Here is a 16,513-nt window from a genome sequence, read left to right as displayed (position 1 = left end):
ACCTGTTTTTCATCATATACACTGTTATATCTAATGAAAATCAATACGTAAATTAAAAGTGTTAACTTCATTTCAATATCAATAACAAACGCTACAAAAATTAAATAAAAATAATGAACTATTCAAATCATACCAAGTGATGTGATATAAGCAATGAACGAATGCAACTCTAAAGTATGGAGAATAGACTTAACCAACAGCATTACATCTCTAAAATGTATGGAACAAAATCTATCCATCTCTAAAGTATTGAGAACAGATATATCCAATATCAACGCATCTCTAAAGTGTAGAGAACAGATATGTTCAATAACAAGACATCTCTAAAGTGTCGAGAACAGATCTACCCGATAACAATACCTTTCTAAAGTGTGGGGAACAGATATACCCAATAACAATACATCTCTAAAGTGTGGAGAACAGATATACCCAATTACAATACAACTCTAAAGTGTGGAGAACAGATATACCCGATAACAATACCTTTGTAAAGTGTGAAGGACAGATATACACAATAACAAGACATCTCTAAAGTGTGAAGGACAGATATACACAATAACGAGACATCTCTAAAGTGTGGAGAACAGATACGAACAGATATACCCAATAACAATACATCTCTAAAGTGTGAGGAACAGATATACACAATAACAAGACATCTCTAAAGTGTGAAGGACAGATATACACAATAACGAGACATCTCTAAAGTGTGAAGGACAGATATACCCAATAATAATACATCTCTAAAGTGTGGAGAACAGATATACCCAATAACGAGACATCTCTAAAGTGTGAAGGACAGATATACCCAATAACAAGACATCTCTAAAGTGTTAAGGACAGATATACACAATAACAAGACATCTCTAAAGTGTGAAGGACAGATATACACAATAACGAGACATCTCTAAAGTGTGGAGAACAGATACGAACAGATATACCCAATAACAATACATCTCTAAAGTGTGGAGAACAGATATGAACAGATATACCCAATAACAATACATCTCTAAAGTGTGAAGAACAGATATACCCAATAATAATACATCTCTAAAGTGTGGAGAACAGATATACACAATAACAAGACATCTCCAAAGTGTGGAGAACATATATACCCAATAACAATACATCTCTAAAGTGTGGGGAACATATATACCCAATAACAATACATCTCTCAAGTGTGGAGAACAGATTTATCCAATAACAATACATCTCTAAAGTGTGGGGAACAGATATACCCAATAACAATACATCTATAAAGTGTGGAGAACAGATGTACCCAATAACAACACATCTCTCAAGTGTGGAGAACAGATGTACACAATAACAACACATCTATAAAGTGTGGAGAACAGATGTACACAATAACAATACATCTATAAAGTGTGGAGAACAGATGTACACAATAACAATACATCTCTAAAGTGTAGAGAACAGATGTACCCAATAACAATACATCTCTAAAGTACCGAGGACAGATGTACCCAATAACAACACATCTCTAAAGTGTGGAGAACAGATGTACCCAATAACAATACATCTCTAACGTGTGGAGAACAGATGTACCCAATAACAATACATCTCTAAAGTGTGGAGAACAGATGTACACAATAACAATACATCTCTAAAGTGTGGGGAACAGATATACACAATAACAATACAACTCTAAAGTGTGGAGAACAGATACCCAATAACAATACATCTCTAAAGTGTGGAGAACAGATGTACCCAATAACAATACATCTCTAAAGTGTGAGGAACAGATATATCCAATAACGAGACATCTCTAAAGTGTGAAGGACAGATATACACAATAACGAGACATCTCTAAAGTGTGGAGAACAGATATGAACAGAAGTTCCCAATAACGAGACATCTCTTAAGTGTGGGGAACAGATATACCCAATAACAATACAACTCTAAAGTGTGGGAAACAGATATACACAATAACAATACATCTCTAAAGTGTGGGGAACAGATATACCCAAAAACAACACATCTCTAAAGTGTGGAGAACAGATGTACACAATAACAACACATCTATAAAGTGTGGAGAACAGATGTACCCAATAACAATACATCTCTAAAGTACCGAGAACAGATGTACCCAATAACAACACATCTCCAAAGTGTGGAGAACAGATGTACCCGATAACAATGCATCTCTAAAGTGTGGAGAACAGATGTACCCAATAACAATACATCTCTCAAGTCTCTCTTTCTTCCATGGGGAGGTAAATGTATAGCCTGAAAATGTTACAGCAGTGGAATTCCATAAGTGACAGCAATATATCTACTGCTTACTGCGAATTTGCAGCTATAAATCAACTACTTACTGCGTTCTTCTTAGTATAGATTTACTGCTTACTACTTACTTCTAGGTATACATTTACTGCTTATAGTATAAGGCTGACTGCATACTGCTTATAGCTATAGGTCTTACACCGTGATATCTATGGAAAACTGCGAACTGCTTATAGAGCTTACAGCGTGATATGTATGGCTGATTGCATACTGTTTATAGTCTAAGGCTTACACAGTAATATCTATGAAAAAACGTACTAGGAGTTATTGCGTAATGCTAATAGTTGTGGGCTGTATGCGTACTGCTCATAGCATAATGCATACTGCGTACTGCTTATAGCTTAAGGCTTACTGCGTACTGCTTATTTCCTAGACTTATCGTGTACTGCATTTAGTCTAGGGCTCGTTGCTTACTGTTTACTGCTTAGGGGTTATTGCGTATTACGTATAGTCAAGGGCTTACTGCGTACTGCTTACTGCCAATGACTTAATGTGTACTGCTTATACTAACCCTCCATAAAAGCATAGGATCTACGATATCCACCTAAACTCTGGTTATCTATAAAGTCATAGGATCTATGATATCCACCTACACTCTGGTTACCTCTAAAGTCATAGGAACTACAATATCCACCTACACTCTGGTTACCTATAATGACATAGGAACTACAATATCCACCTACACTCTGGTTACCTATAAAGTCATAGGATCTACGATATCCACCTACACTCTGGTTACCTATAAAGTCATAGGATCTACGATATCCACCTACACTCTGGTTACCTATAACGTCATAGGATCTACGATATCCACCTACACTCTGGTTACCTATAAAGTCACATGATCTACGATATCCACCTACACTCTGGCTACCTATAAAGTCATAGGATCTACGATATCCACCTACACTCTGGTTATCTATAAAGTCACATGATCTACGATATCCTCATACACTCTGGTTACCTATAAAGTCATAGGATCTACGATATCCACCTACACTTTGGTAACCTATAATGTCATAGGATCTACGATATCCACCTACACTCTGGTTACCTATAAAGTCATAGGATCCACGATATCCACCTACACTCCGGTTACCTATAATGTCATAGGATCTACGATGTCCGTCTAAACTCTGGTTACCTATAAAGTTATAGGATCTACGATATCCACCTACACTCTGGTTACCTATAATGTAATAGGATCTACGATATCCACCTACACTCTGGTTACCTATAAAGTCACATAATCTACGATATCCACATACACTCTGGTTACCTATAAAGTCATAGGATCTACGATATCCACCTACACTCTGGTTACCTATAACGACATAGGATCTACGATATCCACCTACACTCTAGTTACCTATAAAGTCACATGATCTACGATATCCACCTACACTCTGGTTACCTATAAAGTCACATGATCTACGATATCCACCTACACTCTGGTTACCTATAAAGTCATAGGATCCACGATATCCACCTACACTCCGGTTACCTATAAAGTTACAGGATCTACGATATCTACCTACACTCTGGTTACATTTGTACCTATAAAGTCATGGGATCTACGATATCCACCTACACTCTGGTTACATTTGTACCTATAAAGTCATGGGATCTACGATATCCACCTACACTCTGGTTACCTAAAGTCATAGGATCTATGAAAGAGTACAGTGTTGTTTATTTGTTTAATTGCACAGAATGGAATAGGAAATTAAGGAATGTAATGGTATAGTAGAAGTGAATTAAGCTTCAGGTAAGGATTTCAAAATCGCTTCAAGGTAGATAAGCCTTGTTTTTTCCGGACAATTAAGCTAAAGTGCTTCTGTTACAAACTCTTCCGAACTAGTTACAAAAAACCCGAAGTCTGTTACTGATATTTCTGGATAGGATACAAACCTTGCAGAAGGGTAAAAAAAAACGTCCTGGCACTTTAAGACCACTTTCGGACAGAAAACAAATGAAAGAAAATAAACAGAACCTGAAGTGACGCCCCTCTGATGAAGATAAGGCACACTGTTCTGCCATATATATCTTATACAAATTAGTGGCTATACTAGAACAAAATTTACTCAATTGTTTTAGCATGCTGTATTTACAGCAGAGGAAAAAACATACTTAAAAAATCTACGAGAATGCGTACTAATTCATGCAGTACATCAAGGTCATCTTATTTACACTCGCGATGTATATACAAATCAAATCATTTTAGGAAACATGTGAAATCACTTAGTATAGGTTTTTATCTTGTAAAAACCTAGCTAAAAACCTAGCTACATATTTAAGTTCCCTCCCTTTTGGATATTTATTGTTAAACGTTTTAATACACATCGGTATATGGTATGTCTCATATTGATTTTCTAAATACGTCCATTAGAGAATACTTTTTAGCGATAAGCAGAGTACCTATAAATTGTGAAGCATTTCGTCTTCCAAGAATTTACAGAAGCTGAATTTCATTTTATAAAGTTATTTATATATTGATTCACTTTCTGACAACCCTTATTCAATGTGGACAGCACGTGCCATTTGTAAACCCTAGCTGCGATGTAATATAAGTAGATTATTTGGATCGTTTACATATGACATAGTAGATAGTTATATGGCATTCCAAAAATGGAAACTGCAATTTAGAAAATGCACCAAATAGATTTACTTATGATATAATTGAGCATTTGATTATACCTATTTTGTTTTTCGGGGTTTTCTGGACTACCATTATTTTTGTCACCTGTAATAAATAAGAAATTCTAGAAGACTGCAGTATCGAGGTTTAATGTATCTATTGTGTCTATTACTAAGTCCATACTAAAAGTGCAGTCACACGGTTTTGATCGTTACATGCGTCTGTTAATACCATTCAAAACTTATTTTACTTTGATTTTTTATTTGTACACACATTATATAAATCAGAAAGGTAATACCAAACTTGGATTGTTTTACAATATAAAACATCGTTCTCAGTTGAACACGATGACAGAGATGTCTCTTTCAGAATTTACAGCTGGTCATCCAAGATTTTCACACCCTATTATTCATATTACGCTGAGTGGTGGTTTCATTTTCGTTTGTTTTCATATGTCTCACACCACAAGTTTAATGTTTGTTTACATTACGGATAACGTTACAACATTGAAATAAATCTTCTGAATACAGTTTGAATTTTATTCCATGATATTATAAGACGATAATCATCTGTTGACCATTTGACACCACTGATATACAACGACAAGGATAAGTCAATATTAATTTTTATTTCAACCAAAACAATAACAAGATAGGTAAAAAGTAATACGAAAAATATATACATATGGCACATTTATATAACAAATATGTAATTAACATGGAATGGCAAGGAATGCAATGGCAATTTAATTCGATATCACATACTGTTCATATATTTCCTATTTCATCACTTAAGTTATCAGTGTCACAAATCTTTAACTTATTCCTCCATACTTTCACCGGAAATGACGACAGAGTCTCTCACGACACGTCTGTGTTGACGAGTGTCTTTTTGAATATTCCATGCGTAACTATATTTGTTCAAAGTGTCCAGTTCAGCAAGGGATTTCTTACTCAGGACTGCCCTTCTTACAAACACTTTGCAGCCCTGCTCGACAACACTTTTTATTTGTCTGCGAAGTCGTTGTTTCGCTCCAAACAGAAGATTGTATTCCCATTCACAATTGTCATTAGTACCGGAAATGACCTTGGAGAACATCACGTGGCGTTTTCCACGTGCCTTTGTTTGTACTGCCACCTCATAGAGGGCTGATTTGCAATTGTCTCTAAACAGTTGAACACGTCTATGGCATGCTCCCCTGAAGTTCCGCCTGAATCCACGTTTTGTCTTTTCTTCATTCACGTCTGTTGGAATATACGCCAGTCTCCATGACGTCCAATCTAGACAGTTGCACGTGAAGGCTTTATTCGTTGTTTTCTCTCTTGGAATCATATCAGCATCATCACCACTTTTCTTGAATTTGTTCTGGAAAATTTTAATATATAATTATTAGTTGATGTTGCATTCCCACTAGCTAAAACAAGTTAATATCAAGAAAAGAAATTTAATCTTGGAGCAGTGCCGAAGGAATTTATTTACAGTGATTATTATTCAAATTTTGGTTCGATATTTGGATTTTAAAATTTTGTTTAAAATATAAAGCCTCTAAAAACCAGTCGTTACCTTTATATTGCTGGCAGTGACGTTCCTTCGCTTGGGATTCACCCTTGGCCTATTAGGAGTCACCTTTGGTGTTGGCATTGTAACAGTCGTTGTTGTAGATGACATTGGTGAAATAAGTGACGGGGCTGGGTGAATGCCACTTGTACTTGAATCGGTCTTCCTCAGAGTTCCAAATAATCCCTCTAGGTCTCTGTTAATACCACCTGACCCATACCGACCTCGGACCTCGGCTTCGTAGCCCTGTAATAGACAAATTAGAAATTATTGATATTGTCTTTTGTATGTTTAAGCTTTATCTAACTGAAAGATTAGAAAAATTCATAATGCTTATCTATTCAGTTCATATTCCAGTTAAACATTTGAGTGATTTGGCAGTGTTTGATACTTACAGAAAATAGATCCTCGCCCCTCTCCCGATAACAGATAACCATGAGGAAGTCACAGATATTGGAAAATTCGTTCAGCTTGAGGTAATGTCCTTCTGTGTTTGTGGAAATCGTCTTGTAGAAGTCCTCAACGCCTTGGTGATCAAACACCTGGACACCATATATTTTCACACCCTGAAAAAAGAATTGTCATTATTGATTTTACAGGAATGAACTTAGTCCTTTAGAGATTCATATTGATATGATAAATGTATAATTATTTCTGAATCATACAGGTTATTGATCAGTTATGGTTCCATTACTTACCATATTGTGAAGATCCGTGACTTCTGCTCTCCAGTCAATGTTATCAACATTCAGTTCATATTCAGGTTCATGGGGTTTGGCGTCTCCAATCATGACCAGGATTTTCTGTGATGCTGGTGTCCATGTGAAGTTTTGTCGGACCATTCGGAGAATTAATTCATAACATTCATCTTCATCTCCGCCACCAGTTCCTTCCACCCCCTTCACGAAGTTACAAAGTTCTACAACGTCTGTACAGAGATCAAGTTCCTTGGTCAAGTAGAAGACTTTTTCGTCACAGTAATCGCCATGGGCTATGACACCGATTCTTATGCCAGGAATGTCCGCCTGGAGGCGCTGTATCATGTCCTGTAGCCTTCCCTGGACCTCCTCAAGTATGGAAGACATGGATCCGGTAGTATCAAAGGAGAAGACGATTTCAAGGAGTCCTCCAGGTGGAAGCATGGGTGGTGCCGCCATGATTATTAAATCTGAAAGGAGATTTATAGATCAATTAACTTACTTATTCGTACATACTACTTTGATATATAATGACATTATTTTCTAGATTTGTTATATTCAATACATTATGACAGTATTGTCTGAGGTTTTGATGGAATTGAGCAGTCTCTTAAGGTGAACGTATCTGCTCTTTTTAAACCCTATACAAGATTTGTTGCAATTGGACAAAATGAAGATACCCTTAAGACTGTGAGGTTTTAGATCTGATATCAACAACAACTAGAAATAGTAATGATTAAGATTTGCTTTCATTAATCACCTCTTTCTAATATCCGCAGTGTAAGGTAGATCAGGTATATGTAGTTTACCAGTTGATAGCTTTACCCTATATACACATGTAAGTGTGTAGTCGTAGGTATAGTACAGTGTATGTGTTCACCTCGCCGATCCAATACACACTGCTGCCTGTCGTCTGCTCGCAGCCCTATTTATACTGTTTCCCGCGGCAGGCTGAGACATGTTCTCTAAAATACGCCACTACATGTTTGTACCGATCGATACCACTTCATTGGGAAAAAGCAGAGGTGTATCGAGTTAGAAATCGCGTCACAGCGTATTCGGACTTTTTTGTAGAATTAAGCCCCGTGTCTATAAATATGCATAGGCCAGCATAGTTAAAATATGAAAGGCCTCGGCGGACCGTATATATATATATATATATATATATTAATGAAGACAAAAGCTCATTAGAAGTCATATCCTTGATAATTCTCAACAAAAGTATAGCATTCATTCATCACAATGTTGATGCGATACTGGAATTGTGTTTCTTCATTGTATAAGTGTGCTGTTCTACATTATAAATCGTTAGACAGAGCAAAATACACAACAGGGATTATATAGATCATCAATCTGGTCAAATTCTTAGTCGTGTATACATATGACCTCTCGATTCTATTAAAACAATTTCGATCGAATGTTACACATTGTTTTGTATGTCAGCACGTGTTTTCCATATACATGTAATCTCTGTTGACATACGCACGATCTTTCATGTAACACAAGTAAGGTTTTTTTACAATAATACGTGTCTGACTTTTGGTGATAAATAGTATGGTAAAATATGCTACCTCAGTTCTTGCTTCTATTAACATCGTTCCCGGGAGTTTGTATATAATATTTGCTATTATAAGTTCAGTATATACACATTTCCACAATGTCACATCCTCCTTTAAATTATTCATTTTTGTTATGATTTAATCAATATATGTATTATTATAAGCATTGTACTTAGTTTGCCGAATCTCCCGATTAAGTAATGCGAAAATATTATAAGTACTCGTATCAATAGATAATGCATTTGTGGCTGTTGTTGATGTAAGGGTCCTAGTATCATTTGGATAACGAGTTACACGTAATATGTATATGCTTTTGTTTTTATTTGATTGTGAGACAATATTTTGATAAGCAAATCTTTCTAATCATTGAATAGCTTATTTCTGAACGACAATGGATAAACTCTATAATTCTATAATATAACAAAAGTATTAAATGAACATGATAATTAGCTTTTTAAAAACGATGAAGCCGTTTCTGTATATACCATATCAGATGATAATTGTATATAGTGATCGTGGTTAATAGAATTTAAAGTTTATTTTCAAAAATATCAAATCAATATGTGATGGTTATTCATAAATAACTTAGTTGGTCATTAAACCACAAGGTAATGGAACACAAGCAAATCCATGTGTTATAGCGTATTGTACAGCGGGCTCTTTGTTTCATTATTTCTTTTTTCAACAATATCATTCCTATTGTGTTAACATCCCGATGCCTACTTGCAATGTTAGGTTTATACTTTTTATCACATCCACGCAGTGTAGTTCGTTTGACCTTAGCAGATATCCTCGTGTCACCTCTGATATTTAACTGTTGTTTTTTCATTATTTGTTTATTTATTTCTTCTCATTCATGCTATTTTAACTTTTGCCTTAAAGTCACATTCATACCCATTGTACTGGTTATCGATTCCTAGTTCAAATTGTGGTATAGTATGAAGAATATTATTTACTATTTTCTAATTTTGTTTTTATATTCTCAATTATTATATTCTAAACTACTGTCAGCGTTTTACATTTTGGTCCACTAGATGTTAAACGTATAGCTGAATTTAAACTGGTCAACGAAATGATGAATAAGCATACTCAAATAAATTAGCAAAAATATTTCAGTCCAAATGCGCTATAAGACGATTACCACCGATACATGTATCGCTATCAATTTATCTGTTCATTATCATCGTATCTTAATAAGGTTTGTAAGATGAGTTTTGTTCATTTTTCGACATAAACATATCATATATAATCAGAGAAATTGAACTGATCAAATTTTCTTTTATAATGCTTTATCGACCCCTGTAAACTAACGTGCATGTGACGAGAGTTCAGTCAATAATCACATGTATATATTTGATATTACATGTACATATGTATATACTGATCGTTTAGATATACACCCATATACAACTGGAAAACACCAAAATGTTAGATCTAAAGCGATATTTATCATCCAAGAACTTCTTACCCTATTATTCATATTACGCTGGTTGGTGGTATTATTTTCGCTTGTTTTCATATTTCTTCCCACCACAAGTTTATATGTTTTTTTACAACACGGATAATGTTACTACATTGAAATACATATTCTTAATGGAGTTTGAATTTTATTACTTGATATTGTCAGACGATAATCATCTGTTTACCATTTGACATCATTGATATACGACGACAAAGATAAATCATTAATAATTTTTATTTCAACCAAAACAATAACAAGATAGGTAAAAAGTAATACGATAAATATATACATATGGCACATATATAACAAATATGTATTTAACATGAAATGGCAAGGGAATGAAATGGCAATTTACTTGGATATCACATACTGTTCATATATTTCCTATTTCATCACTTAAGTTATCAGTGTCACAAATCTCCAATTTATTCCTCCATACATTCACCGGAAATGACGACATAGTCTCTCACGACACGTCTGTGTTGACGAGTATATTTCTGGAGGTTCCATGCGTAACTATATTTGTTCAAAGTGTCCACTTCAGCAAGAGATTTCTTACTCAGGACTGCCCTTCTTACAAACACTTTGCAGCCCTGTTCGACAACACTTTTTATTTGTCTGCGAAGTCGTTGTTTCGCTCCAAACAGAAGATTGTATTCCCATTCACGATTGTCAATAGTACCGGAAATGACCTTGGAGAACATCACGTGGCGTTTTCCACGTGCCTTTGTTTGTACTGCTACCTCATAGAGGGCTGATTTGCAATTGTCTCTGAAAAGTTGAACACGCCTATGACATGCTCCCCTGAAGTTCCGCCTGAATCCACGTTTTGTCTTTTCTTCATTCACGTCTGTTGGAATATACGCCAGTCTCCATGACGTCCAATCTAGACAGTTGCACGTGAAGGCTTTATTCGTTGTTTTCTCTCTTGGAATCATATCAGCATCATCACCACTTTTCTTGAATTTGTTCTGGAAAATTTTAATATATAATTATTAGTTGATGTTGCATTCCCACTAGCTAAAACAAGTTAATATCAAGAGAAGAAATTTAATCTTGGAGCAGTGCCGAAGGAATTTATTTACAGTGATTATTATTCAAATTTTGGTTCGATATTTGGATTTTAAAATTTTGTTTAAAATATAAAGCCTCTAAAAACCAGTCGTTACCTTTATATTGCTGGCAGTGACGTTCCTTCGCTTGGGATTCACCCTTGGCCTATTAGGAGTCACCTTTGGTGTTGGCATTGTAACAGTCGTTGTTGTAGATGACATTGGTGAAATAAGTGACGGGGCTGGGTGAATGCCACTTGTACTTGAATCGGTCTTCCTCAGAGTTCCAAATAATCCCTCTAGGTCTCTGTTAATACCACCTGACCCATATCGACCTCGGACTTCGGCTTCGTAGCCCTGTAATAGACAAATTAGAAATTATTGATATTTGTCTTTACTATGTTTAAGCTTTATCTAACTGAAAGATAAGAACAATGCATAATGTTTATCAATTCAGTTCATATTCCAGGTAAACATTTGCATGATTTTTGGCAGTGTTTGATACTTACAGAAAAAAGGTCCTCGCCCCTCTCCCGATAACAGATAGCCATGAGGAAGTCACAGATATTGGAAAATTCGTTCAGCTTGAGGTAATGTCCTTCTGTGTTTGTGGAAATCGTCTTGTAGAAGTCCTCAACGCCTTGGTGATCAAACACCTGGACACCATATATTTTCACACCCTGAAAAAAGAATTGTCATTATTGATTTTACAGGAATGAACTTAGTCCTTTAGAGATTCATATTGATATGATAAATGTATAATTATTTCTGAATCATACAGGTTATTGATCAGTTATGGTTCCATTACTTACCATATTGTGAAGATCCGTGACTTCTGCTCTCCAGTCAATGTTATCAACATTCAGTTCATATTCAGGTTCATGGGGTTTGGCGTCTCCAATCATGACCAGGATTTTCTGTGATGCTGGCGTCCATGTGAAATTTTGTCGAACCATTCGGAGAATTAATTCATAACATTCATCTTCATCTCCACCACCAGTTCCTTCCACACCCTTCACGAAGTTACAAAGTTCTACAACGTTTGTACATAGGTCAAGTTCTTTGGTCAAGTAGAAGACTTTTTCGTCACAGTAATCGCCATGGGCTATGACACCAATTCTGATGCCGGGAATATCCGCCTGGAGGCGCTGTATCATGTCCTGTAGCCTTCCCTGGACCTCCTCAAGTATGGAGGACATGGATCCGGTAGTATCAAAGGAGAAGACGATTTCAAGGAGTCCTCCAGGTGGAAGCATGGGTGGTGCCGCCATGATTATAAAATCTGAAAATATATTTATAAAAACGTTATATTCTTATTCCTCCATTACTTTACTTTATTGGTATACTAGAGATAAATATACATGAATTGTTATAATTGTCTAACGATTGGTAATATTTACATCTATACAACAAAAACTTCTAAACTTGAACAAAGATGATAGAAATATTTCTTAATTTTGTTTTGATGAAAACCTATAATTATTTCGTTGAAACCACCTTTACTTACATACGTAGTATATGAAATGAAACAGTCTCTTCAGGCGAACTTTCTTTTTAAACCCTATATACGATCTGTTACTATTAGGGCAAATGAAGGTAAAGGCTGTGAGGTTTACTAGCTAAATTTTAACATCAATTACGCTTCCTATAAAATAGTATTGATTAAGTTTGACATTCTTATTCAAAACCTTTAAGATTTGTTTACATAAATCACCTTTTCTAATAACCGTAGAGTAAGGTAGCTTAGGTATATGTAGTTTATAACCAGTCGATAGCTTTACACTGTATACGTGTGTAGTCGTAGGTACAGTACAGTGAATGTGTTCACCTCGCCGATCCAATACACACTGCTGCCTGTCGTCTGTTCGCACCCCTATTTATACTGTTTACCGCGGCAGGCTGAAACTTGTTCGCTAAAATACGCTTCTACATGTTTGATCGATTGGTATTGGCGCGCGGAAAACGCCAGAGATGTACCGAATTAGAAAAATACGTCACAGGCTTTTCGGACTTCTTCATAGAAACCCCTACGTCTATAATTGTACATATGTCAGCATGTTTAGTATAGAATAAGACATCATATATACTGTAACACAATTTCAAGTAATTAGTATAAAAAAATCATTATATACACACGAATAATTTTACAGTAATTGTTATCAAGTCATTGTATAAGGTGTTGTTAATAATAACATGGTGTTACGTAGCTTAAATTATATCATAGACTTGCACAAGACAGTTCTTTTCACCCGAGACAGAAACACAGGTATCAAAATGCTGTCAATGCTGCTCCCAAAGGTTATATTATATATTGAATGTAATATATTCTCTCTAGGGTAATTGCCTTTATTAAGTACTTTCCAGTATTACTTTCCAGTATATACTTAATAAAACGCATCATCACTCATCAATGTCACAACAGTTTCGTATTCACAAGTATACACAAATACTTAATACACATTTAATATAATGTTTTTTTTATTTTGCCATATATATATGTGTGTGTGTGTGTGTGTGTGTGTGTGTGTGTGTGTGTAGGGGTGTGTGTCATTACCACCGTATTAAAACCAATCGCCCAAAAATGGCCGCTAGGACTAAAACCATTAGCAAATCGCAATTTCTTTGCAGGTTTTACCTTTTAAAAAAACTATTCATAATCTAGTGGGACGACGGGCTTTATATCCCCTTTTTAATGTTTCGATTGTCTTTTCATTGATTGACCTAGGAACTGTATAAATAAGGTTTGAAATATGAGTTGTAACTTTCACTGATGGTACATTACACGACATTGCAGTTCAAACTAAGATAATCGCAATGTTATAATGTCGATAGCTGATTCGAAACATATGACTCTTTCAGTAGAAGTGAAATAAATGGTAAATTTTGTTGTAATTATTATTATAATTATTATCAAACATGATTTTGACAAACATGGGGAAAACGCACAACTGATGATGTTCTTTTAGTAAAAATAAATATAACCATTTATTTTTATTACTCAACTTTTCTGAATTGCAATATACGCTACTCTATTACACACCAAGATAATATTTCTTTTATAACTGAAAACTACCAACATATAATACTGCATAAATCATCAGTATTATGGAATGAAATTTGCCCTTACAGTCATGATTCATGGTATTTTCCGTGTACTGGGCATTTACATCATATTCTTATGATGGAAAGTGGCACGTTTTTAAATTACACGAGCTTTAACTCGTCATTTTATAGTTCAGCCAGTGTTCATTTAACTCACATGCATGATAAACGAATATACCCCGAGACTTCAACTCAAAATCAATGTCTTATGGTTCACATTTATAAAGAGTACAGTGTTCTCACTTATTTTCAGAATGTGTTGATCAGGGATTACATTTTGGCGATACACAGAGTACCTGTGAATTGTGAAAGAAGCTGAATTTCATTTTATAGTTATTCATATATTGTTTCATTTATAATTTCTTGCAGTGTCAGATAGATAGCTGATGCATGGTATATATGAAATAAAACATAAGATTATTGTTAATTTGATAAAGAAAAAGAAAGTTAACGTTTTGAGTTTTAATGATTGAGTAAAGCAGAGACCACAAACAAAACTCCACATTAGTATCTGCCGGCCTAGGGGAGAGAATCTGCTGTTTCCTCGAAAAGAAAGAACGCTGTTCTTAAAATGCGAGTATCAGGCAGTATTATGGGAGACATTTAAAAGAAAAAGTTATTCTGAGAGGAAACAAATTACATATCGCACATTCAGACAACCCTTAGTCAATGTGGACAGCACGTGCCATTTGTAAACCCTAGCTACGATGTAATACATGTAGATTATTTTGATCGTTCACATATGACATAATAGATAATTATATTGCATTCCAAATATGGAAATTGCAATTTCGAAAATGCACCAAATAGATTAATTTCTGCTTTTATTGAACATTTCCTTATACCCATTTTGTGTTTCGGGGTCCTCTGGACTCCCATTACTTTTGTCACCTGTAATAAATAAGAAATTCTAGAAGACTGCAGCATCGAGGGTATAATATATATAATGTATCTGTTACTAAGTCAATGCTAAAAGTGCTATACCTTGTCATGTCATTTATGTAATCACTATCAACTACAAGAAACTCAACCAAGTGGTTTGGTTTGTTTTTGTTTAACTTCCTATTAACAGCCATGGTCATTTAAGGACGTGCCAGGTTTTGGAGGTGGGGGAAAGCCGGAGTACCCGGAGAAAAACCACCGGCCTACGGTCAGTACCTGGCAACTGCCCAACGTAGGTTTCGAACTCGCAACCCAGAGGTGGAGGGTTAGTGATAAAGTGTCGGAGCACCTTAACCACTCCGCCACCGCGGCCCCTCACATCAACCAAGGGGAGATCAGCCTGATGATAGCTGATATACATAGACATTTAGCCCAGTCTGCTACATATCAGTCGATAATCAAACCAGTAATGATACGTAAGTAACTTGTACTTATACATGTAATGTGAATTGTGACTTTATCTCAGCATATTCATTCCAATAGATATTTCAAAATATGATTACCTATCATATACAACAATGCATTATAATTATATATTATATTTTGAGAACTTTTTTTATATACATAGATAACCGGATAGACACACGGTGAATAAAATCACGGTTTTGAACGTCGCATGCGTATGCAAATACCATTCAAAACTGATTTTAGCTTGAATTTTGATTTGTACACACATTATATTAAATCAGAAAGGCACTATCAACATTTGGTTATATTTTGTAATATAAAACAACTTGTACTTAGTTGGACACGATGACAGAGATGTAGATTTGATAAATTAACAGTCGGTTACCTTTCGTAATTTTTGGACAAAGAAGTGTTTATTGTAAGACATATTTAAAATCAAAGTGAATAATTTTGATTCATCGGGTAGAATACAAATTAATTTGTATGTTCCGGCTGCAAAGATGCAACGAATGAAAAGATATTGAACCAAATCATTACAGACTTATGAAGTATTTTTTATAGAATATTTTTTTGATAGAAATGGAATCATTATAGAATAGAAGGATTTTTGCACAAACATACCTAATTTACCATTTGAATGGATTATTGTTAATGGCATAATTGTCTTATGAAGATTCATACCGATATTATTTATATAGGATTCAAGGTCTCCTTCCTTTGTTTACTTTGTATTTACAATCTTGTTAGTGTAGATAAATGATATCAGTTCATAGACACAGGCGTGCGTTACG

The 16,513-nt window shown here is 35.1% G+C and overlaps 2 protein-coding genes across 2 annotated transcripts; both read right to left on the bottom strand.

Annotated features, from left to right (window-relative positions):
* Positions 1–5,559: 5,559 nt before the first annotated feature.
* LOC117335416 lies at positions 5,560–8,098 on the bottom strand. Its single transcript, XM_033895387.1, has 5 exons — positions 7,958–8,098; positions 7,198–7,667; positions 6,895–7,065; positions 6,506–6,745; positions 5,560–6,307 (listed from the first exon to the last, which is right to left on the bottom strand). The coding sequence occupies exons 2-5, from the start codon at positions 7,654–7,656 to the stop codon at positions 5,762–5,764; spliced, it is 1,416 nt and encodes a 471-aa protein (XP_033751278.1). The 5' UTR covers positions 7,657–7,667; positions 7,958–8,098; the 3' UTR covers positions 5,560–5,761.
* Positions 8,099–10,436: 2,338 nt separating this feature from the next.
* On the bottom strand, positions 10,437–13,106 carry LOC117335415. The gene is made up of 5 exons (XM_033895386.1): positions 12,985–13,106; positions 12,083–12,552; positions 11,780–11,950; positions 11,388–11,627; positions 10,437–11,189 (listed from the first exon to the last, which is right to left on the bottom strand). Exons 2-5 carry the CDS (start codon positions 12,539–12,541, stop codon positions 10,644–10,646), a joined length of 1,416 nt encoding a protein of 471 aa, XP_033751277.1. The 5' UTR covers positions 12,542–12,552; positions 12,985–13,106; the 3' UTR covers positions 10,437–10,643.
* Positions 13,107–16,513: the final 3,407 nt, after the last annotated feature.

Source organism: Pecten maximus, chromosome 10 (genome assembly GCF_902652985.1).
Source record: "Pecten maximus chromosome 10, xPecMax1.1, whole genome shotgun sequence".
NCBI classification, from domain to species: Eukaryota; Metazoa; Mollusca; class Bivalvia; order Pectinida; family Pectinidae; genus Pecten; species Pecten maximus.
This window is presented reverse-complemented; position numbering and strand designations above follow the sequence as displayed.